This window comes from Silurus meridionalis, chromosome 4, assembly GCF_014805685.1.
Source record: "Silurus meridionalis isolate SWU-2019-XX chromosome 4, ASM1480568v1, whole genome shotgun sequence".
Lineage (NCBI taxonomy): Eukaryota > Metazoa > Chordata > Actinopteri > Siluriformes > Siluridae > Silurus > Silurus meridionalis.
In genome coordinates, this window is record NC_060887.1 from 5,654,980 (window position 1) to 5,679,393 (window position 24,414).

At 39.7% G+C, this 24,414-nt stretch overlaps 3 protein-coding genes across 6 annotated transcripts in view; 2 read left to right on the forward strand and 1 right to left on the reverse strand.

Moving 5' to 3' along the window:
- LOC124384588 (little elongation complex subunit 1-like) overlaps positions 1 to 11,262 on the reverse strand; it is a 30,043-nt gene extending 18,781 nt beyond the window's left edge. Inside the window, exons 1-4 of one of the 3 annotated variants that reach the window (XM_046847568.1) lie at positions 11,111 to 11,262; positions 10,846 to 10,928; positions 10,711 to 10,747; positions 10,575 to 10,625 (exon numbers count right to left, since the gene is read on the reverse strand). Coding sequence is in view for 1 of the 3 variants with exons in the window: in XM_046847566.1 (XP_046703522.1) it covers positions 10,575 to 10,625; positions 10,711 to 10,747; positions 10,846 to 10,925; positions 11,111 to 11,153 (211 nt within the window). In the remaining 2 variants the exon portion in view is untranslated. Of the gene's footprint in view, positions 1 to 10,574; positions 10,626 to 10,710; positions 10,748 to 10,845; positions 10,929 to 11,094 lie in introns of all 3 variants that reach the window. The other 2 variants (XM_046847567.1, XM_046847566.1) reach the window with 2 other exon arrangements.
- The window catches only part of LOC124384606 (eukaryotic translation initiation factor 4 gamma 3-like), a 246,425-nt gene that overhangs the window by 39,341 nt on the left and 182,670 nt on the right, over positions 1 to 24,414 (forward strand). The window lies entirely within an intron of this gene.
- Positions 6,871 to 8,782, forward strand: LOC124384598 (golgin subfamily A member 6-like protein 22). Of its 2 annotated transcripts, none has more exons than XM_046847582.1 (2): positions 6,871 to 8,516; positions 8,657 to 8,782. In XM_046847582.1, exon 1 carries the CDS (start codon positions 6,916 to 6,918, stop codon positions 7,957 to 7,959), a length of 1,044 nt encoding a protein of 347 aa, XP_046703538.1. In that variant the 5' UTR covers positions 6,871 to 6,915; the 3' UTR covers positions 7,960 to 8,516; positions 8,657 to 8,782. The 2 variants fall into 2 exon arrangements, with proteins under 2 accessions (XP_046703538.1, XP_046703539.1); XM_046847583.1 differs by lacking the exon at positions 8,657 to 8,782 and having other exon boundaries at positions 6,871 to 8,199; positions 8,321 to 8,346.

Genomic DNA, 24,414 nt, shown 5'->3' on the forward strand with positions numbered 1-24,414 from the left:
ACTTCTCACAGGAACAAGTGAACTTCCAGTTCTGAGAGATGAAGAGAAACACGTCATTTCTGAGTTTTGTGTAAACGAGGTCAGTTCTTATCTTCTGTTTTATTTAGTGTGCATGCGATTTAAACACTTTATTCTTTAGCTGTGGATTTGAGTTTCTCATTTTTTAAAGTTGATCCATAATTCACTGGTCCTGATGTACTTAAACTGAACAGTAGATATGATTTATCATGTCAAATTTTGTACATTTTATACAATATCTAATAGTTTTCCTAAACCCAGTCTACAGTCAAGTCTTAACTTACTAATATTTGTTTTAAATACATGATTTAAATACATTTATACGTTTATTCAGTTGGAATCTTAAAAATTTCCTCCATCTCATGTAGTCCTTAGCAGAGACGTTTCTGTCTGTGATTTTGGAGAAGATCAAGGTGGAGAGAGGGTTTATGGGACATGATCTCCTGCAGTCTCTCTGTAGGGTTTATGTAGGCGTGTGTCAACAGAGAGGAGACTCTCACAAAGCACATGCTCTCGTCTACAGACTCCTTAAAGAAGGTGAGATTATACTGATATTTCATTACTTATCTACTAAAAATGATCTGGACACTGATACAAAGAAGACAATTGTGTCTTGTTGTTGGTGATGTACAGTGGATGTAAAAAGTTTACACACCCTTATAAAATGGCAGGTTTTTTTAAATATAAATATCCAGAGACAAAAGAAATAATTATTAATTGGTAACTTTTTAAATAAAAAACTATCACAGCTTGATTGCATAAGTCTGAAAATCCCCCATAACTAATACTTTGTGGAAGCACAATTTGCCTTTATTATGGCATTAAGTCTTTGTGAATAATCTCTATTAACTTCCCACACCTACACTTTACAATTTAATCTATTCTACTTTGCAGAAATGTTTCTTTAAATTGTGAGGTGATCTCCTGTGTATGGCTCATTGTAGGTCATTCCATAGGTTTTCAGTTGGGTTGAGGTCTGGGCTCTGGCTGGACCATTCCAGTACTATGATGATCCTTTTCTGAAGCCGTGCCTTTGCTAATTTTGATATGTGCTTTCGGTCATTGTCATGTTGAAATGTGAAACTCCTTTTTTATTTTCAGCTTTTTTACAGAGGACAATGTCACGGTCTTCCGGGTTCTCTTACTCTCAGCTGGACTATCTCTTTCTTCCCCAGGAGTGGCTCTCGTTCCTGATCATCCCCTCGTCTTATGCCCGTGCCATGCTTTGTTTTTCCTGGCTCCGGAAACACAACCCCTATCTAGATTAGAACAGTGGACGAGTCTTGGAATGGGGGGTGCCCTGCCAGACCCGCTGTTTCGCCTCAACCGGCCCTGCACCTGTCCTGTCACGTCAGGAGCATCAACCTGATCTCAGCTCTATCCCGGCAGTCTACCATGACCTAGGGCGTCTTCAGCAAGGTCAAAGCATCCACCCTTCCACCACACCGACCACATGACTGTGCCATCGACCTGTTGCCTGGAACCTCTTCTCCCCATGGACGTTTGTACAATTTGTCTGGACTGCAGGAGGCCATGCACCAGTATATTCAGGAGTCTCTCTCTCTGCCGGGAGTATTCACCCTTCCTCCTTCACCGCTGGGGCTGGGTTCTTCTTTGTGGAGAAGAAGGACAAACCCTTCGCCCATGTAAAGACTATCAGGGACGTAACGCCATTACTGTTAGGAATCGCTATCTCCTACCACTCATGGTGAACGGGAGCTCCTGGCTATCAAGCTGGCCTTAGAGGAGTGGTGTCATTGGCTTGAAGGGGCCATGGTGCCATTCATAGTTTCATGGCAAACGATGTCCCGCGCCCAGAAGGTCTGGCTGTCCACCCAAGACCTCTTTCTCAAGGCTGTATGCAAGAAACCTGCCCCACGCTTCCATGCACACACACACACACACACACACACACACACACACACACATGGGCCCCTGTCCCATTTCTAAAGTGATCAACACTGTTGCGGTCTGCCTCAAACTCCCCAGAGTCCTCCGGATCCACCCATTCTTCCACGTTTCCTGTCTCAAACCCGTCTCGGCTTGTGCCTTCCGGTTTCGTGGCACGCACGTCCGGTTCTGCAACGTGCACTTCCGGGTCGGCGGGAATTTTGAGGTTTTCCCGCGCTGCCCGGTATTTAAGAACCCTAAGAACTCTCCCTCTCTGCCGGAATATCGCTTTCTTCCGCGATTCTTTCTGAGGTTTTCCTGCCCTTTTTCCACCGGTTTGCCTGCCTGTTTTTACGACATTTTTTTTGGCTTTTTTTCTCTGTTTTGTTTCCCTTCTCTGCCTTTTCAGTTTTTGTGATTCAGTGATTTTTGTTCTGTGTTTATGCCTGGATTACTTTGCTGCATGCTCGGACTAAATAGATGTGTTTTTTTTTTTACTTTTAGGAGTTTTGTTTCTTGTATTATTTACTTGGAGGATGCTCTGTATTGGCTTTGCACCAAACATACCTTTTAGATTTATGGGAAATACGTTTAACCATTGTCTCGTTGAACCAACACATTTTCCTACATGGTTGTGGTTGAATGAAGTAATCTTTTGTCATCATTTAGATGTGTTTGCATATTCATATTAGCTATATTGTTATTTCTGTCTGCAATTTGATAAGGTGCAATTTGATAAGGTGTGTCAACTTTTTATATCCAATGTCTTTTTTTTTAATACACTGTATTTATGTTCTATTGTTTTGTTGCTTTGCAGACTTTCTTGAAGCCCCCAAAGTGATTATGGTCATGGTGACAGCATGGCCAAGTTTTTTGTCCTATGAAAGTTCTTTATGCCGAGCAATTCACATAGTGAGCAACCTGAAAGCAAAGGGAAAGATATTTTACTTGCTCACCAAGTATCTGCACTGGGATGAGGTAAGAAGCTGATCCTCAGTGTTCCTCTCAGTGAGGTTTTTATTTTAACTGGACTTTATCAAGTATTTTACTGCCTTCTTAATCTCCCTTTAATTTCCAAGTATCAGTGTAAATTTAGTGGGAGGGTCCCCTGGTGGTCTAGTGGTTAAGATGCAGCACTCTCACCGCTGCGACCCGGGTTCGATCCCCGGTCAGGGAACCATCCCCAGCCACTCTCAGTGCTGGTCCCAAGCCTGGATAAATTGGGGAGGGTTGCGTTAGGAAGGGCGTCCAGCGTAAAACATGTGCCAAATCAAACGTGCGGAGGATCCGCTGTGGCGACCCCTAACGGGAGAAGCCGAAAGAAAGTTAGTGTAATTTAGTGTAAGTTAGTGAACTACGCTGTCACTCAAACAGTGTTTTATTGCACTGGGTATTAAATAATGATGTATTTTTTGCCAGGATCCTCCAGGAAACATCTACAATATGATCACCAGCACCCTAAAGTCTTTTCTGGAAGACAGCAGTCTGAGGTTCCTGGAGAACAGCTGGTATGGTTATGATCTTTGCCCTGCTACCTGGAACTACATCTTCAGCCTGGATCTTCTGTGTGCACAACTGGGCTGGACTTGGACAATTACCAATATTATACGGTACTGAATGCAAAACATCTTCAACATATTTCATTCTCAGCTTTTTAATATTCGAATCTGAATGATCAAAAATTAATTATTATTTTTCTATTACATCATCGCTGAGAGTATTTCAGCTGCAAAGTTAATATTTAGGCAGCTTTTTTATATCTTATCTTTAATACAATAAGATCTCACAGGGAAAAATTGGGTAATTGTTGATATGGTGATGTTTCTGTGAGGAAATGTTTATTGTGCATTTATAAATGAAGTTTCCAGGATCAGTGTTCAGACAGTCAGAGAGAATTCTGTAACTTTAGCTGTAAGTATTTCACCATGAGAGGGTCTTTTTTCAGGAAGTGGTAGCTCAGTGGTAAAGGCTCTGGATTACTGATCGGAAGGTCGGGGATTTAAGCCCCAGAATCACCAAGTTCCACTTTTTAGGCCCTTGAGCAAGACCCTTAACTCTCTGTGCTCCAGGGGTGCTGTAGTCATGGCTGACCCAGTGCTCTGCCCCGGCTTTCTATCATCACTGGGGTATGTGAAGAAAGATTTTCTCTGTGCTGTAAGGTACATTTGACAAGTAAAAAGTACCTTTAACCTGTGACCTAGTTCTTATTCCTGACTTTTTCCATTAACAGTCAATAATCTAGTGGTCGTTTGAAATATTGCAAAGTTCCCATTCATGTTGCATAAAATCACAAGTGATAATAAAACCACAATGGCTGCTCCATAACCACCACAAAGACCCTCAACATATCCATTTCTCCTCTTTTTTATTTACTAGGATGGATCTTTGGCTGATTCTGAACACTTAGCTGAGGCAAGCAAGAACAGAGCAAACACCGTTCCGAGACGTATGTGTAGCAGCAGTTTTCAGGCTACTTGGTAAGTTTACTGTAAATCCTGTTTCAGAGCAACATCTTACATTATTTCTGCATTCTTCAGCTTTTCACTCATGGTTTTTGTCCTTCTCAAACAGGGCGACTTGGTCAATTAGGACTTAAGGTGAACATGCAAACGTCACTCGAAAATCTGGCAAAAAGCATTAATCAGTTTGGAATGCAAAACTTCTCAAAGGGTATTTCTAAAGCATCAAATTAAGATGTTTTTATCGATCTTTATCTTTATTCTCCGATGTTTAGTTTTGTGCTTCAGCAGATCCTAATTTTGTATTGGATGTTGTGTGCAGGTATGCCATCGGAAGTGCAGCTCTCAGTCATCTATGCCATTCATGATCTGGCACCCAGCAACCCTGAAGCAGCTCTGAAGACTTTGGAATCATGGAGGAAAAACAGCACACAGCCCGTTCCCCCAGCCGTCATCAAATGCATTACACAAATCAGCTTTCTTTGTCATCAGACCGAGTCACAAAACTCTAAGAAATCACTGTAGTGAGTATTATAGTGAGCACTGCATCCCCCAGGTCTGTATCCTCAGTCACCAGCTGTTCACACTGTGAATCATGACTGTGCTGCAATGCACAGCTCCAATCATCAAGTTTAGCAGTCACATGGACCGAGTCTCATCAACAAGAACGACGAGACGCTTTCAGACAGGAAATGCAGTGAATAATGGACTGGTGCTGACTCAACAATCTTGGTGTTCACCTGTGGAGAACCTCATCTGGTCTTACAAAGCCACCAGCATTGTGGATGACCATATACACCCTTTATACATTATTGATTATATCAGTGGAGGGCCATGCATTTGGTACCTGGGCCTTCAGTGGGTACTTACCCAACTTAATCCACCTCTTAATACCACCACTATCACGTCGCAATTATAGAAACCATCAATACCATAAAAAAATGCAATATAACAACGTGTGGCATTACAGAGACAGAGGCATTTCACATATAGAGGGTGAAAACCATTTTACTAAGGCAAGAAACCCAGTTAAGACTCCAAACATCTCCACTACAACTGCAACTGTGTACCTACATCATCTGGAGCAGTTCAGAACCAATATTTGTGTAATAACATAACAAAAACATTAAAATGTAAATAAAATACAACCCACTCACCAGAGATGCAGACTCATAATGTGCACCGCTCCTCAGAGGCTGTAATCCAGTGGTACCGCTCGTATTCACTGGTCTGGAAGTGGTGAACAAACCCTTTCATGGGCTAAGACAAGCTAGCTAGCTTCAGGGTTTAACTGACCTCCTCATGATGACTAGCTTTTCTTTGTTATGTATTTTTAAGAATGTCCGAAACTAAATAAATTTCTCTTCCTCCATAGCCATAAAAAAGTCTAACTCAGATGTATTCATGTGTACACAGAGCTACACACGTGTTTTGTTAGTCGAACTTGGCTGTAACAGTTTCTTTCTGACCAACCAATCAGAGGACGGAAAACTGCTGATGCTATTTTCGGCCTCATTTCTATTAGAGACTGAGATAAAAGGCCAGCAGTACAGACTTTGAAGGCCCTGGGCGGATTAGATCGACATGGCAGCACATAGAGGCTGAAATCTGATTGGAGAAACGCTACGAAATGAAGAGAAAAGACTTTTGGGAAATAATAATACAATTTCATGAAACAAATATTACAATTTAAGCTGTAAATGTAGGTCAGTGCTTGTGATAGTGTTGAGGCCAGCAGAGAAGGCTTTACTGGCCCTGACCGCCCACCAGTGGATTATTTACACAATATATTTGCACTTCCACATCAATCATACTGTGATGATGTTTGCACACATGTAGTCTTTAGATAGATAGATAGATAGATAGATAGATAGATAGATAGATAGATAGATAGATAGATAGATAGATAGATAGGTAAGAAAGATATCTACTGAAGTTAGCATGCTAAGCTAGCCCCGGTCCGTCCTCAGAGAGCATGGAGTCCTGCTGACCTTCACTCGCTTTACACACAGTTTACAGCCGTTTTTATCTTATTTATGACTGTAATATCGCTCTTCTCTCAGGAACAACAGAAAAGTTGTGAAGACATGATATTTTATCCGCTCTTTACCTCTGTTATGTGCACATGCGCATAGTGAGTGTGCAAGTGTAAGAGAGAGGAGAGAGAGAGAGAGAGAGAGAGAGAGAGAGAGAGAGGTTGGAGGGCGGAGCATCTTGGTGTGACATCACAGTAAGGCAACGTCTATGTAAGTCAGAACACAGCTCTGTTTCTCTCATTTACAAGTTTTGTGAATGTGAGTAAAGACACGTAAACATGGAGCTCTTCAGAAGGTTTAGAGAAATTTTTCAAACCAGAAGAAAGAGGAAAACTAAGCAGATCCCTGAAAAGAATGAGAAGCTGGAACACATGAAGAAAGTAGTAAAAGACTTGGATGCATTTTCTAATCCAAAGATAGAGAAGATAACAGAAAAGAAAGAAGAGAAAGCCATTCTGCTACAGACGGTGCAAAAGTTGGAGGCTACTTTGGCTTCTGAGCGAAAGCCCACCATGAAGCTCCAGTCTTCACTGAAAATCCATAGGGAACCAGACAAAACTGTAGAATGTGAGAGAGAGAACAAAAACGAGACTAGAGAACAAAAACAACTGAAGGAACATGTTGCTCAGCTTGAGGTCACTTTGGAACAGACGACCAAGGAGCTCCAGCCGTCCCTGAAAATACATGAAGCACTGGAGAAAGCTGTAGAACGTGAGAGAGAGAGCTGGGTGAGAGAACAAAAGCAACTGCTGGAACGTGTTGCTCAGCTCGAGGCCAATTTGGAATTTAAGAGAAATAAATGGGAGGAGAAAAGCAAGAAGGATCAACTAGACATGAGGGAGAGAACCAACTTACACCTCATCAGAGAGGTCCAGGATACACTGAATCTCTGTAAAGAAGAGAGGAAGACGGCAAAGCATGAGAAAGATACTTTTATGAGACACCAAGAGCGACTGGAGGAACGTGTTGCTCAGCTGCAGGCAACTTTGGATTTTGAAAAAAATAAATGGCAATTAAAAATAAAGATGGCCAAACAAGACATGCAGGAGAGGACCATCCTACATCTTCAAACCGTCAGAGACCTTCAAGATTCCCTGAATCAGTGTGAGGAAGAGAAGAATTGTGCAGAGCATGAGCGAGATAATTTGATTAGAGAACGAGAACAACAGGAGAAACATGTTGCTCAGCTGAAGGCCACTTTGGAATTTGAGAGAAATAAGTGGAAGGAGAAAAGTAAGAAGTCCAAACTGGACATGGAGAAGAAAACCAATTTACAGCTCCAGACCATTAGAGAGCTCCAGGGTTCTCTAAATCACTGTGAGGAGGAGAAGAATTGTGCAGAGCATGAACGAGATAATTTGATTAGAAACCGAGAACATCTGGAGGACCATGTTGCTCAGCTGAAGGCAACTTTGAATTTTGAGAGAAATAAATGGGATGAGGAAAAAAAGAGGGTTGAACTAGATATGGTTTGGAGTTCTAATATGTTCCTCTCCTACATTCGAGAGCTCCAGGATACAGTGAATCACTGTAAGATACAGAAGAAAAGCAATTAGAGAAACATGTAGCTCAGCTGAGGGCACTTTGGGATCTGATTATAAGAAACAGCAGCAAGATGAGACGAATCTGGACATCAAAGACAGGAACAGAAAGCTGAACCTCTACAAGCCCAAAGAGTCGCAGGAAATTGCTGAGGAATTAAAGATTCTTAGGTGAGTGAAGAGAAATGCGGATGGAAACCTGAGAGTGACTGCATGCTGTGCTGTTAACTGAGCTGCAGCTTTCCAGTGTCCCAGGTGAGATACTTCTTCACCTTGGCTGCTATTTCAGGTCAATTAGGAATCCACCTATCTTGGTTCAGGCCTGTGTTTTTCTCCTGGGTGAGTCTCCTATTTACATGATGGATGATGAGAGCAGGTGTGAACTGCTACTGAAGACGAGGCAGCGCTTTCTACTGTTAGATCTGGATACCAAAATGGTGCATCAGCGTACAGCGGCGGTGACGTCTGCGGTGAGTCTCCGAGGGCCGGAGCTGTTGCTTGGGCTGTCTGTTGACCTCGCTGTGCCTGCTGTGCTGGGGGTCTCGACCTCTCTTCGGTGGGCAACCATCCAGGTCTGGATCTGTTTACACACTAGAAAGAGTGTGAGTTCTGTTCCGTCCCTACCTGTGTTTTTCTGACTTCTGCTTTAAATTCCCACATGTTCTATGTAAACCAATTTACAATCCTTTTCTTTTTTCTGTTTCTCTTTGAGTATTTCTATTGTCTCCGACTGACAGTTCCTCCCTCTGAGAAACCACACACAGTGAAAAAGTGATTAAATGGAAAAATGCAATGAATCTTTTGTCCTTTTTAGAAAAACGATTTAAAGAATAAACCATAGCCCTGTTTATATTTATCCTTTTTTATTGTAATTTTATTATTATTACAAATTGTATTTATTTATTTTTTTCCTTCTTCCCCTAAAAGTGTGTATATATTTGTATTTTCATGCACCTGTTCTGTGTATTGTAATGTAAATTGTACTTGCTATTGCCACGTTGTTTGTTTATGGCTAATTGTTTAATAAAAAAAATATATATATATATATATATATATATATATATATATATATATATATATATATATATATATATATATATATATAAATATTATAAATATATATTTATAAAATAAATAAATAAATAAATATAAATATTGCGTTTTTGTATTGTATTGATGGTTTCTATAATTGTGACGTGATAGTGGTGGTATTAAGAGGTGGATTAAATTGGGTACGTCCCCACTGAAGACACGGCCCGCAACTGACACTGTTATACCCCTAAACTGCACAGATGAACACCAGAGGATCGTAATATTCAAACACAAAAAGTAATGCAGTCTCTCTGTTTGGATCACAATTTTTGCAAGTTGGTACGACCCAGTCTGGGGTTGGGCAGCACAGCGTGATTAAAGGCACGGGGTGGTGGATGTAAGATGTCTATGTGTAGTAGATGGTAGAATATGTATATGTAGAATATGGTGGATGTAGAAATAATGTACAGTGGTGTGAAAAAGTGTTTGCCCCCTTCCTGATTTCTTATTTTTTTGCATGTTTGTGACACTTTATTGTTTCAGATCATCAAACTAATTTAAATATTAGTAAAAGATACACAAGTGAACACAACATGCAGATTTTAAATGAAGGTTTTTATTATTGAGGGGAAACAAAATCCAAAACTACATAAAATAAAGGTTACTACGTGAATAAATGTATAGTTTTTTTTACTTATAAAACAATAAAATAAATTTTACACATTGTATAAATACTTAATTTGAGCACCAGAAAAATACAATACATACAAATTACCTCATAAAAATAAAGGAAAAAAATAACTGTATATGCCAATTACAGTATATCCTGACAATTTTAGAAATGTAGCATAAACACTAATATAGTCAGAACTTTACATCCTGATGGCTCTAATAATGATCCTAAAACAAACAGTACATGTAGCCAGCATTCACACTCTATTCATATAGACTGCCTTCACACTAATAGCTATCATCAACACAGTAATCACCTGATAATGTGCTCTCATAATGCACACACACAAAAGAAGTCGTTAAGAGGATTATCCATCTGCCTCCTCTCTACACATGTGTGAACTACTTCAAGGTCAAAGTCAAACATTTACTTCATTGATAGAACCAAAAAGCAACACTTGAAAAAAAAAAAAACCATACATCTATGGGAATATATTTTCACAATTTTTGGTTTATAAACATCTCACATTTCTTAAACCTCTTCATATAATTTTAATTGACTTTTCTCATAGAAGCTACATTTTTATTTATTCTTCTATTCACAACTCTTTCATGTAAACATAACACATATAAATATATGTCATTAATTCCATATATAGTGCAGTCAAAAAGACCAATTAAAGCACAATAACTTATAAAGTACTTTTTGTGTTGTTAACTGTTCTCTCTGTATGAATATAAAATAAAACATGCACAATAAAATAAACAATAAAACAAAGCTGCGTGTTTGATTTCTGCATAATGGATATAATTTTCAATCTGATCATCTGATCATTTGAGGGAAATGTACAAATAGCTTTAGCACATGTTTATATAAATCTGTATCTCCTCTAGAAAATAGTTTATAACATGTCACATCTAAATACCTTTGTCAGCTTCCTGCTCGTTCTCAGTCTGCGTGGAGGAGCACTTTTTCTCTGTAATGACAAACAATTTATTACAGTCAAAGCAAATACCTTCTACATCAACATCTACAGAAACTCAGAGAGATTTCAGTGTTACCTTTGTTCAACTCATTTCCCTGTTTGAAGAGTTTTTCCTGTTGAGGATCAAAAACAAAAATAACATTTAGTTTTATTTAGTCACAATTCTCACTTCAGTTCAATGACGTCTGCGTCTGTAATCAAAAGAAAGTACCTCGATTAAGCAGATGCTTTTCTCGAAGCTACTGATTGTGTACTTCAGGCCTCGGATTTCCAGATTTTGTCTGGTGTTCACTTCTGTAAAATAATTTATATTTATATGAATACTACTATTTTTTCATTTTTTTCATTAAACAAAACAAAATATTTGTTGATTTATTGTTACACTGTTGCTGACATTATTATCAGATTTATTATTATTATTATTATTATTATTATTATTATTATTATTAATATAACTAACACATTATTTATCATACAACTGAGCAGTTGAGGGCCCATGATAGCAGCTCCAACAGTCATTTAGTTGAATCTTCTGAGGAGAAGTGGGTTCCACACACCAGCCATCAACCAGAAAAGAGGTTCAAGCAGTCTCCAAACTCAGCACCTGTTTCAGCTCTACCAGTAAGAGGGAGAGACAGAAAATCCCAGTGATCCCAGAGCCAATGATGTTTGCAGATTTAGAACTCGAGCCCTTTGGCCACGCCCACTGCTTTGTGATCTGTGTTTGTACCTATAGACTTCTTTCACGCGCTCCAGTCTGAAGTTATTGTTGGTCGCGTGAGTTTTTCTCCACTTCTCTTCCAGTGTCCTGATTCTTTACACCTCTGATCATGAAATCCGAGTCCAGACTGAGATCTTTAGAAGAACCTCCACACACTCCTGCTGCTGCTGCTGCTGCTGGATCAAAGGTACAATTTATTCATGTCTCAACTTTCAGTGTGGTTTGCAGGGCAAAGATACATCATAATGTATTTTAAAATTAAATAATAAAAAAATACCTTAACTTTAAATGTATCACAATAAACTTATTTATTTAAAAAATCCTTTTAAAGGGAAACACGAAATTTCTCCCCAAAACTTTTATGCAATGTCCTATTTGATCTGTTCTTCAGCTTTTTACTCAGTTGATAAAGTAAACAATGTTTAATACCAACAGCTTTTACACATGCAACCAGTTAACAGATCAAATATTCACATGCGTATCCCAGTGATCTCCCAGAGGAAGTTTAGTTTTAATGTAAAGTATTAAGTGGTGGACTGCAAGTTTGTTTAGTTTCTGCCTCGCACTTTAAGATAATTTATTAGTATTACTTTTAAAACTTACAGAAATCCTTCTGTAACCAATGCAATCAGTATGTTTGCAACAGTAAGGATGTGAAGGTCTTGAGAGAGCTCTTCACTTTTACCCATCATGAGATGTTTCTTGTGTGACACCTTGGTAATGGGACACCTTTATACAGGCCATCAGTTGGGACTAAAGCAGCTGATATTAATTTACAATGACAATAGGCAGGATTGCTTTCTAATTACTGATTGATATCTACTGCTGTCTTGGCTTTTCATTCGTTTTTGCACCTCCCTGTCTTCATGTGTTCAATACTTTTTCTTGTGTGTGTGTTGTTTCACAACATTACACAACTTCATTTATGGACATGTATGGTTTGATTCCTTTGTTTGGATTGTATGGGTTGTTACCAACATCTGATAAAGATTTCATGTCACTAGCACCTTTAGAAATATATTTACTAAGAAAAATGTTGACATGTTCAATACTTATTTACCCGCTGTATGTATGTATGTATGTATGTATGTATGTATGTATGTATGTATGTATGTGTGTGTATGTACACTGGCATGTAGGGGAGATAGATGTTGGAGAATGGAGTGCTGCTGGTGATGGAGAAATAGGTGATTTAAACGTTAGCACTAGTAGAGCTGTTCGGCTCCTTGCTACTTGAGATTAATGGCTTCTGATCATGAATTCTCCTCCTGTCCATTGAAATGTTCGGCCATCAGTATGAATGCAGTCTGTATGAATAACAATAGTCTGAATTGCTGTACATTAATATGAATGCAGTCTGTATGAATAGCCAAACATGTATAACAATAGTCTGAGTGTCCCCCGGAGTCTAGCAGGTGGAGGGAGAAAAGGACCTGCGTTAAGAATGATGTACAGTAAAACCCAGAGTGACTTATTTCCTTCTTCTTCTTCATTCAGCTTCTTCCATTAGGGGTCGCCACAGCGGATCATCTGTCTCCATACCCCCTGCCCTCTACATCTGCCTCTTTCCATCCTCAGCATTCTCTTACCAATGTACCCCATGCCCATGAAACCATACTGCTGCTCACAGATGGTCACCTCTTCTCTCAGCCTGGCTTCCACTACTCTTTCCCATAACTTCATGGTGTGACTGATCAACTTAATTCCCCTGTAGGGACTGCAAGTCTGCATATCTCCCTTATTCTTAAAGATCAGTACCAGGACACTCCTTCTCCATTCCTCAGGCATCTTCTCACCATCCACTCTTATATGTCACTCTATGATCCTCCTTCTTCTTTAAATACGTGTTCACCACTGCCATTTCCCTCCTTTTAGCAAAAATCTACCCTTCCACATTCCTCTCCTTAATTCCATACCGACCATCACCTCCTCATCACCTCTGTTCCCTTCACCTACATGCCCTTTAAAGTCTGCCCCAATCACAAATCTTTCATTCCTAGGTTCACCATCTACCACTTCATCTAACTCACTCCAGAATTTTTCTACCTCCATCTCACAGCCCACCTGTGGAGCATAAGCACTGGAGTTTTTCCAGCTTCACCGTCATCACCCTATCAGAAACTCTCTTCACCGCCACTACACTCTTACTGTACTCTTCCTTCAGAATCACCCCTACACAATTTCTCTTTCCATCCACACCATGATAGAGCAGTTTAAACACCTTCAATGTTCCTGGTCTTACTCCCTTTCCATTTGGTCTCTTAAACACACAACATATCTACCTTTCTCCTTTCTATTATATCAGCTCCCTCTCTCCCTTTACCAGTCATAGTACCAACACTTAAAGTACCAACACGAACCTCCACTGTCATCCACTTCTTTTTCCGCTGCCTCTTTAGACGTCTTCCTCCTCTCCTTCTCCTCCTTCGGCCAACCGTAGCCCAATTTCCACTGGTACCCTGTTGGCTAACGATACATGTGGTGGTCGTTGGTAACCCAGGCCTCGACCGATCCGGTATGAAATTCTCATTTGTGATCAGCATGTTTGATTTGGCACATGTTTTACACTGGATGTCCTTCATAACGCAACCCTCCACATGTATCCGGGGTTGAGACCTGCACTAAGAGTGCACTGACTTGTGCAACACTAATGGCTGGGTCAGAGTATCTTCTTTCCGAATGTATCTAAATTGTGTATGTAGAACATACACAATTTGGAGAAATGTAGGACATTTTGGTCAGGAACTGTTCACATTTACATTTAGGTAGGTGATTTTTAGCTGAGAGTCTGAAAGCGGAGGTACATGCTAACAAGTTGATTGAAAATGCCCTCATAGGCCATTAGGAGGAAGTAGGTTGCTGCTTTTGACAGCCACAGATAATTACCTGCAGTCGTCATCAATGTATTGTTGTCCCAACCACAGGGATTTTCACTCATCATTTGAAAGACAGCATGCAGATCAGCTCAGTAGGTACTGATTGTTTGCACCAGTCCAGATTTTGAGCTTTGTCTAATGAGAGCTACTATTAGCAAATGTTCTGAATCAGAAATGTATTTTGCTAAATCCAAAATCACCCAAACATTGTTTAGTCATAGTTTCAGGTAGGGATTTTGGAAATTTTATACAAGTATTAAAAAGTTAAAGGTTTTCTAAAAGGCCTCAAAATACCTCTCATTTAACTTGTTTCAAACCATATCAGATTACTATAGCAGACATTTCTGATAACATGCAAGACCACATCTAATCTAAAATAACATTATTACAATATATTGAATTATTTTATATTGTTTTCCAGATGCACCACTGCTCAGATTGTGGGAAGAGTTTTACTAAATGTGCTGTTCTGAAAAGACACCAACGTATCCACACAGGAGAGAAGCCGTATCACTGTGATCAGTGTGGAAAGAGTTTTACTCAACAGGGTCATCTCAAATCACACCAGCGTGTCCACACAGGAGTGAAACCGTATCACTGTGATCAGTGTGGGAAGAGTTTTACTCAACAGGGTACTCTCAAATCACACCAGCGTGTCCACACAGGAGTGAAACCGTATCACTGTGATCAGTGTGGGAAGAGTTTTACTCAACAGGGTACTCTCAAATCACACCAGAGTATCCACACAGGAGAGAAGCTGTATCACTGTGAACAGTGTGGGAAAAGTTTTACTCATCAGAGTAATTTCAGAATACACCAGCGTGTCCACACAGGGGTGAAGCCGTATTTCTGTGAACAGTGTGGGAAGAGTTTTACTCAACAGGATCATCTCAAATCACACCAGAGTATCCACACAGGAGAGAAGCCTTATTACTGTGAACAGTGTGGGAAGAGTTTTACTCAGCAGGGTACTCTCACATTACACCAGCGTATCCACACAGGAGAGAAGCCGTATCACTGTAAACAGTGTGGAAAGAGTTTTACTCACCTGAGTAATCTCAAATCACACCAGCGTGTCCACACAGGAGAGAAGCCATATTTCTGTGAACAGTGTGGGAAGAGTTTTACTCAACAGAGTCATCTGCTTAGACACCAGCGTATCCACACAGGAGAGAAGCCATATTACTGTGAACAGTGTGGGAAGAGTTTTACTCAGCAGGATAATTTTAGATTACACCAGCGTGTCCACACAGGAGTGAAGCCGTATCCCTGTGAACAGTGTGGGATGAGTTTTAGTGCTCGGCGTGCCCTCCTCAGCCACCAGCAGAGTCATACAGGACAGAAGCTGTACCTCTGTGGACACTGTGGACGGAGCTATGTTCATCAACGCTCATTAAGGAACCACAAGTGCTCTAACATACAACCATAAAACAAATCATCTTAAATGTCTTATTTAAAGAGTTGTAAAGGGAAATTGTACTGTAAATATCGGGGGAACTTTAAATTGTAATGTTAATTTTAATTAGCTCAAACAAGCTGGACACCTGTCCAAGCCATCAGAACATTGTTGGTTCATCTACAGTTACACTACAACTACACTTTATGGCAACATGTATGAGGCTACCTGAGCATCTCACCCATATGTGCTTTCTGAACATTATCTAATGGAACGGCTTCCAATCCATTGTCCCCTGAGCCCAGTGTTACTGATTTACTGCAAACTTGAGCTTGATCACACGGTTACACAGCAAGATCAGGGAATCGATTTTTGTTGTATATGTCTGGACCTATAAGAATTAAAGTGCAGACAAATCTCACTCTAAGTCTTTTTTAAATCTAAAATGTTAAATGTATTTTGCACCAACGTTCATTTTTTTGCGTTTCTCTAACTTCAAATAAGTTTATTAGTCAACTGTAAGGTTTGGTTGAGGAGTGGTAATGGTACAGGGCTGTACTTTAGGGGTAAGACTCAGCCCTTGATTTAAAGTGTAGGGAAATGTTCATTACTTTAGCATACCAAATAATTTTGGACAATGCTATGCTTCTAATATTGTGGGAATAGTTTGAAAAACGGCCCTTTATTAATCCAGCATGACCATGCCACAGTGCACAAACTGAGGTTCATAAAGACATGGTTGGATGAGTTTGGTGTGGAAGAACTGAACTGGCCTGTACAGAGCTCTAATCTCGACTTCACTGAACACCTTTGAGATTAAGGTGAATATTAAAAGTTGATTATTCTAAATGGACTGTATGAGTCTCGGTGTCATTAAAAACGTCTTCAGGAACATTTTTTTGTGATTATTTGATGAACAGTTCACTTATTTTTCTCTTGCTATTGTTTGTTAACATATACTATATTTTTTCTAAGAAAGAAAATAGAAATGCTGGTGATAGAAACAATCTTTTGATTCTATATCATAGATGATTATGAAGTATCAACAAATCATCATTATTTACTGAATAAAATTTCAGTTAATAACAAAATTCTATTATACAGAAAGAATAAAATGGAAAGCAATCAACTTTAATGTGGGAGCATTAAAATCTGTGTTTCCAGAGTCCAACTGTGACACTCAGTAACTTCAGGAGTCTCAGTCTAGAATTGTATGCAGTTCTCACTGCTCTGAATACAAGAACACCCGAGCTTCATCACCAAATGAAATAAAAGTTAATTAATAACCAAAATAACTAAAATCTAATGGATATTTACACTACATGCTGCATACGAAAATTACGTGTGCATACAATACAAAACTAATTTCCACTTAAATATAAAGAAAATGGTGCAATGTGCTTTTTGAACAAGTTAATATGGTTCATTTAAATGTATAGTATAAGCAAACATTACAGGTTTGAATATGTGTGCAGCTCAGTGTTGCAAAAACTAAATAATACAGATTTACTTATATATAAATACACTTTTGCTCCACTATTACATTAGGATTAGTTTACACACTGAAATACCTTATACAAATTGCACAGAGTGGGTAGTTTATTAGTACTATTTATCTACATTATAACTGTAATATGTCACATGTCACATATCACATACGTAACATTTCATAATAAAAGCCAGCATTGGCAAAGGTTCACACATCCTTCACTCAGTAGAAGTACAGATACTCATGTTTTAAAATACACAGGTAAAAGTTGAAGTACTGACTATAAATGTTTTTACTCAAGTTTAGGTAAAGAGGTTTGACCTCTGACATTAAGTAAAAAGTAGTCATTACTACTACCTGTTTTAGTGTCACGCTGGTAACCCCATGTCATGTCCCAGGTTTTGGAGGTGAAGAAGAAGAGGAGAGAGAGGACTGGAAGAAGAATAATATGGTGGAAACTAAAGGAGGAAGACTGTAGTGTGAGATTCAGGGAAGAGGTCAGATGGGCTCGGTGGTGGTGAAGAGGTGCTGGATGATTGTGGATCTACTGCAGAAATGATAAGGGAGACAGTTAGAAAGGTACTTGGTGTGACATCTGGAAATAGAAAGGAAGACAAAGACGTGGTAGTGAAAAGAGGAAGTGCAGAAGAGCAGAAGGAGGAAGAGGTTGGAGAAACAGAATTGGGTTCGACAAAGTGATGAGAAAAGTAGGCAGAAGTACAAGGAGATGCAGCAGCAGGTAAAGAGGGATGTGGTGAAGGACAAAGGAAAAGCCATATGAGGAGCTGTAGGAGAAGTTGGACACTAAAGAATTAGAAAAGGATTTGTAGCGATTGGCCAGGCAGAGAGACCGAGCTGGGAAGAGATGCAGTGGAGTTTTTTAAAAAAATATGGAAGGTTAGAGGATGCCTGAGGAATGGAGAAGGAGTGTGCTGGTACTGATCTTTAAGAATAAGGGAGATGTGCAGAGCTGCAGTAACTACAGGGGAATTAAGTTGATCAGTCACACCATGAAGTTATGGGAAAGAGTAGGGTTTGAGATTCCCAAAGCTTTAGAAACGGCTTTATAACCTTTTCCAGACTGATAGATCTCAAATACTTTGTGTATATAATGTATATTATACAGGGAGTGCAGAATTATTAGGCAAATGAGTATTTTGACCACATCATCCTCGTTATGCATGTTGTCTTACTCCAAGCTGTATAGGCTGGAAAGCCTACTACCAATTAAGCATATTAGGTGATGTGCATCTCTGTAATGAGAAGGGGTGTGGTCTAATGACATCAACACCCTATATCAGGTGTGCATAATTATTAGGCAACTTCCTTTCCTTTGGCAAAATGGGTCAAAAGAAGGACTTGACAGGCTCAGAAAAGTCAAAAATAGTGAGATATATTGCAGAGGGATGCAGCAGTCTTAAAATAGCCAAGCTTCTGAAGCGTGATCATCGAACAATCAAGCGTTTCATTCAAAATAGTCGACAGGGTCGCAAGAAGCGTGTGGAAAAACCAAGGCGCAAAATAACTGCCCGTGAACTGAGAAAAGTCAAGCGTGCTGCTGCCAAGATGCCACTTGCCACCAGTTTGGCCATATTTCAGAGCTGCAACATCACTGAGTGCCCAAAAGCACAAGGTGTGCAATACTCAGAGACATGGCCAAGGTAAGAAAGGCAGAAAGTCGACCACCACTGAACAAGACACACAAGCTGAAACGTCAAGACTGGGCCAAGAAATATCTCAAGACTGATTTTTCTAAGGTTTTATGGACTGATGAAATGAGAGTGAGTCTTGATGGGCCAGATGGATGGGCCCGTGGCTGGATTGGTAAAGGGCAGAGAGCTCCAGTCCGACTCAGACGCCAGCAAGGTGGAGGTGGAGTACTGGTTTGGGCTGGTATCATCAAAGATGAGCTTGTGGGGCCTTTTCGGGTTGAGGATGGAGTCAAGCTGAACTCCCAGTCCTACTGCCAGTTTCTGGAAGACACCTTCTTCAAGCAGTGGTACAGGAAGAAGTCTGCATCCTTCAAGAAAACATGATTTTCATGCAGGACAATGCTCCATCACACACGTCCAAGTACTCCACAGCGTGGCTGGCAAGAAAGGGTATAAAAGAAGAAAATCTAATGATATGGCCTCCTTGTTCACCTGATCTGAACCCCATTGAGAACCTGTGGTCCATCATCAAATGTGCGATTTACAAGGAGGAAAACAGTACACCTCTCTGAACAGTGTCTGGGAGGCTGTGGTTGCTGCTGCACGCAATGTTGATGGTGAACAGATCAAAACACTGACAGAATCCATGGATGGCAGGCTTTTGAGTGTCCTTGCAAAGAAAGGTGGCTATATTGGTCACTGATTTGTTTTTGTTTGGTTTTTGAATGTCAGAAATGTATATTTGTGAATGTTGAGATGTTATATTGGTTTCACTGGTAAAAATAAATAATTGAAATGGGTATGAATTTGTTTTTTGTTAAGTTGCCTAATAATTATGCACAGTAATAGTCACCTGCACACACAGATATCCCCCTAAAATAGCTAAAACTAAAAACTACTTCCAAAAATATTCAGCTTTGATATTAATGAGTTTTTTGTGTTCATTGAGAACATGGTTGTTGTTCAAATTAAATCCTCAAATAAAATGAATCCTCAAAAATACAACTTGCCTAATAATTCTGCACTCCCTGTATATGTATATGTATAGTATATATGTATATGTATATGACACCGAACAGGCCGCACGATCTGAGGTATCTGTGGTATCAACTACTTATTGGCTGAAATTTTGTCAGAAAGAAATAATAGATAGATATTGACAAAAGTCCAGATTTAAAGTGTCCCAGTGCGATTGTCACTAAAGTGTTCATGTGTTAGGTGTTTTCCTGGTTTAGACTCCGAATGGCCTGTGGGCAGAATCTCCTCCTCATTCTCCCTCTGTTTGCCTTCAAGGATCGGAAGCGCTTTCCTGAACGCAACACAAAAAAGAGGACTTCTTTATTGGGATGGCTGAGATCCTCCAATATCTTTTCTGCCCTGGTCCAGCACTGCTTGCTGTACATGTCCTGCAGTTCAGGGAGCTCAGAACGCTCAGCTGACTGCACCACCCTCTGGTGCCTGCCCTGCATGGTGCATTTCTCGAACCAAGAAGAGATACTACCCATCAGGACACTTTCAACGATGCAGTTGAAGAAAGACCTCAGCACCAGAGAAGGTGATTTAAAGTCTCTTAAGCGTCTCGGGTGGTATAGACGCTGCCTGGCCTTCATCAGGGTGATGATCCCAGCCAGCATGTCCATGTGGGCCCCACATGGGTTTTATCTGAGTTATATGGGCATCACGTGGGCATGGGGTCAGAGTGGGCACTTTGATGGGCTGAATGTGGAGCCCCAGCTTAGTCAGGGTTGTGGGCCCCAGCTAGGTTGCCTATTTTGTTTATTTGAGGGCCCTGTATGGGCCACATTTGGGCTATATTTAGCTTTGTTATTCAATTGATGATAAATTCAATTGATGTGTTTTTTGCGTGTTTTATATGAAACAAAAATGTAATATATTAACAATAACATAGTACGACCTTTAGTTAAAAAAAAAAGAAAAAAAGAAAAAATCGCTTGTGCAGCTCACAGAGTCTCCCATTGGCTCCTGTGTTCCCGCCTTCTCATTCTAAAGAAACGGTCTTCATTCACTACCACTGATCACCTGACCTGACCTGGATAACCTGACCTGACCTGACCTGACCTGACCTGACCTGACCTGGATAACCTGACATCTCTGTCAAGAAATTATCTTTTGTTTTAAATTAATCACATTTTACTGTTGTTTTCATTTAAAGTATACTTCTGAAAGATTTGTGGTAATTAAAGTTACAGGCACGATATAAAGAAGGTAAGTGTGGAGAGTGAACAGGTTTACCTCAGAGATAATCACCTGTGGAAAACTGAACATTCTTAACGATTAGCAGATCACTAGGACAGTGTCTACTAAAATGTAGAAATAACGACTTTTCAAACCATTTTCACCCGTGATTTCTCCATATAGTGTCCTCATGATAACAGGAGGGTGAAACAGTAAAAGCACTGTGGAGTCTTTTTCTCTTTCACTAACTTTATAACATGTGTATATACAATACACAGAGAAAAGCTCTGAGGAGATTGTGACAATACTAATATTATTTTAATGTGATTTAGGTGAAATAAGTAGAGGTGATAAAAGTTCATATTTATATAATTTCTAAACATTACAAAAAATATAATACGTTATGATTACGTTAAAGATAATAAACGTCATTTTGCGCTGTTCATAAAGTCAGTCAGATCAGTTAACTGTTTGGGGGAATAGTGGATTAGAAGGTGTTTACATTCATGTGATTTTTTTTCTTTTTTTTTTTTTTCTTTTCTTTTTTTTTTTTAATGATAGTCTTATGCTCATGTAACTTGCATGCATACAAATAATAGATTGTGCCCTGGTTGATGCAGTAGCATGCTCTACTTTATATAAATTATTTTGCTTAACAGGAAGCCTGAAGCAGAACCGTTTGCTGAAAACTGTCAGTAAGAGAGAGCTGGAGAAAGCGCTTGGTAAATGGTTCACAAATGCAAGAGACAGAGAAGGCAACCGTGCTTTGAGAGCTCAGCGGGACCATGATCGGAGGGCAGTACAGCCGGAAGTGTAAGTCATAAAACCTATAGCTAGGGCTGCACAATTAATCATATTTTATCCTGATCACTGTTTTTGCCTCTGTTTAATTAAAGGAATACTCCACCCTGAGATGACAAAATATCTTATGAATTACTTATCCTCAAGGCATCCTATACAGTGGCTGAGAGCTCAACATGCTGCAACTTAAGAAAACACATGCAAATAGAAAAAAACAACGTTTTCAGTTTTAAAACACACGTGCTGTAAACCCCCACAATGCAACCAAACACAGAAATAGGTTGCAAATCCTCACAACACAACCAAACACAGAAACATGCTGCAAATCCTCACAACACAACCAAACACAAAAACACGCTGCAAATCCTCACAACACAACCAAACACAGAAACACGCTGTAAATCCTCACAACACCAAACACAGAAACACGCTGTAAATCCTCACAACAACCAAACACAAAAATACGCTGCAAATCCTCACAACACAACAAACACAGAAACATGCAAATCCTCACAACACAACCAAACACAGAAACACGCTGTAAATCCTCACAACAACCAAACACAAAACACGCTGCAAATCCTCACAACACACCAAACACAGAAACACGCTGTAAATCCTCACAACACAACAAACACAGAAACACGCTGAAATCCTCACAACACAACAAACACAGAAACACGCTGCAAATCCTCACAACACACCAAACACAGAAACACGCTGCAAATCCTCACAACACAACCAAACACAGAAACATGCAAATCCTCACAACACAACAAACACAGAAACATGCAAATCCTCACAACACAACCAAACACAGAAACACGCTGCAAATCCTTACAACACATCAAACTCAGAAACACGCTGCAGATCCTCACAACACAACCAAACACAGAAACACGCTGCAGATCCTCACAACACAACCAAACACAGAAACACGCTGAAATCCTCACAACACGACCAAACACAGAAACACTGCAAATCCTCACAACACAACAAACACAGAAACACGCTGCAAATCCTCACACAACCAAACACAAAACACGCTGCAAATCCTTACAACACATCAAACTCAGAAACACGCTGCAGATCCTCACAACACACCAAACACAGAAACACGCTGCAAATCCTTACAACACATCAAACTCAGAAACACGCTGCAAATCCTCACAACACACCAAACACAGAAACACTGCAAATCCTCACACAACCAAACACAGAAACACGCTGCAAATCCTCACAACACGACCAAACACAGAAACACGCTGCAAATCCTCACAACACGACCAAACACAAAACACGCTGCAAATCCTCACAACAACCAAACACAGAAACACGCTGCAAATCCTCACACAACCAAACACAGAAACACGCTGCAAATCCTCACAACACGACCAAACACAGAAACACGCTGCAAATCCTCACAACACCAAACACAGAAACATGCAAATCCTCACAACACAACCAAACACAGAAACACGCTGCAAATCCTCACAACACAACCAAACACAGAAACACGCTGCAAATCCTCACAACACAACCAAACACAGAAACACGCTGCAAATCCTCACAACACAACCAAATAGCACAGATCACAAAATAAATGTTTCAAGGGGACCACAGCAAGTGACAAACCCGTCTGGAACTGCTTATTGTTCGATGTCTATTCGTCAGTGGTGTTGATGTGTGTCGATGACCTGAAAGGTGAGTTGTTTGTTTATTTTATCATTGTTTGTTTATGATTCCTTGGCCTTTTGGATATTATTATCCTAAATAATCTGATGAAATACACAATTAACTGTAAAACGTTATTATGTTAACTGGCAAAGCCAAGGAATCATGATCAGGATGTTAAAATAAACAAAAAACTCACTTTTCAAATCATCAACACCACCACTGATCAATAGACACTGAACAAGCAGTCCCGGGGTCGTCACTTGTTGGGGTCCCCATGAAACATTTATTTTGTGGTCTGTGCTGTTTGCAGTGTAAATGAATTGGTTGTGTTGTGAGGATTTGCAGGACGTTTCTGTATTTAGTTGCGTTGTGAGGATTTGCAGCACGTGTTGTTTAACTGATGATGTTTTCTTGAGTTGCTGGTGTTTTCTCTATTTGCATATGTTTTCTTCAGTTGCAGTGTGTTGAACTTTCTGGTCCACCGTCATCCGAGGTGTGACTTACATCTTTCAGCTGATCAGAATCATTGTTTAATTACTGGATTTTGGCAATGACCAAATATTCGTTTAAGAGTCAAGTTCAGACGCAAGGTTGATATTTTAATTGTTAGATTCATACGTTTTGGATTCCATGACTGGTCCCCCGGCATAAGTTATTACTGTGTGAGGCAGAGGTGGGAACAATTCACTGATGAGATTCTAGGATCTGTCTTAATTATATTGATGCATGTTTTTTTAGATGCTGCTGTGAATAGTAGTATATTAAAATGTACTAAATTGCCTTTTCTGTCTTCTCTTTCTTTACTGTTTTGTAGGTGTGCAGCCGAGGAATCTGCATAGACCCACCAGTGAACTATTCTACATTAGTAATTCTGTTATTTCTGTTTCCTGCTTTTTTACTTGAATTAATTTAAATTAAATGTGATTTACAAATTCTGAGTTGAAGTCATTTATTTTTCACAGTTCAAATACT

Bases quoted from the DNA above. Each gene is read 5' to 3' on its own strand.
- LOC124384598 (XM_046847582.1), top strand. From the start codon at position 6,916: ATGAAGCTCCAGTCTTCACTGAAAATCCATAGGGAACCAGACAAAACT.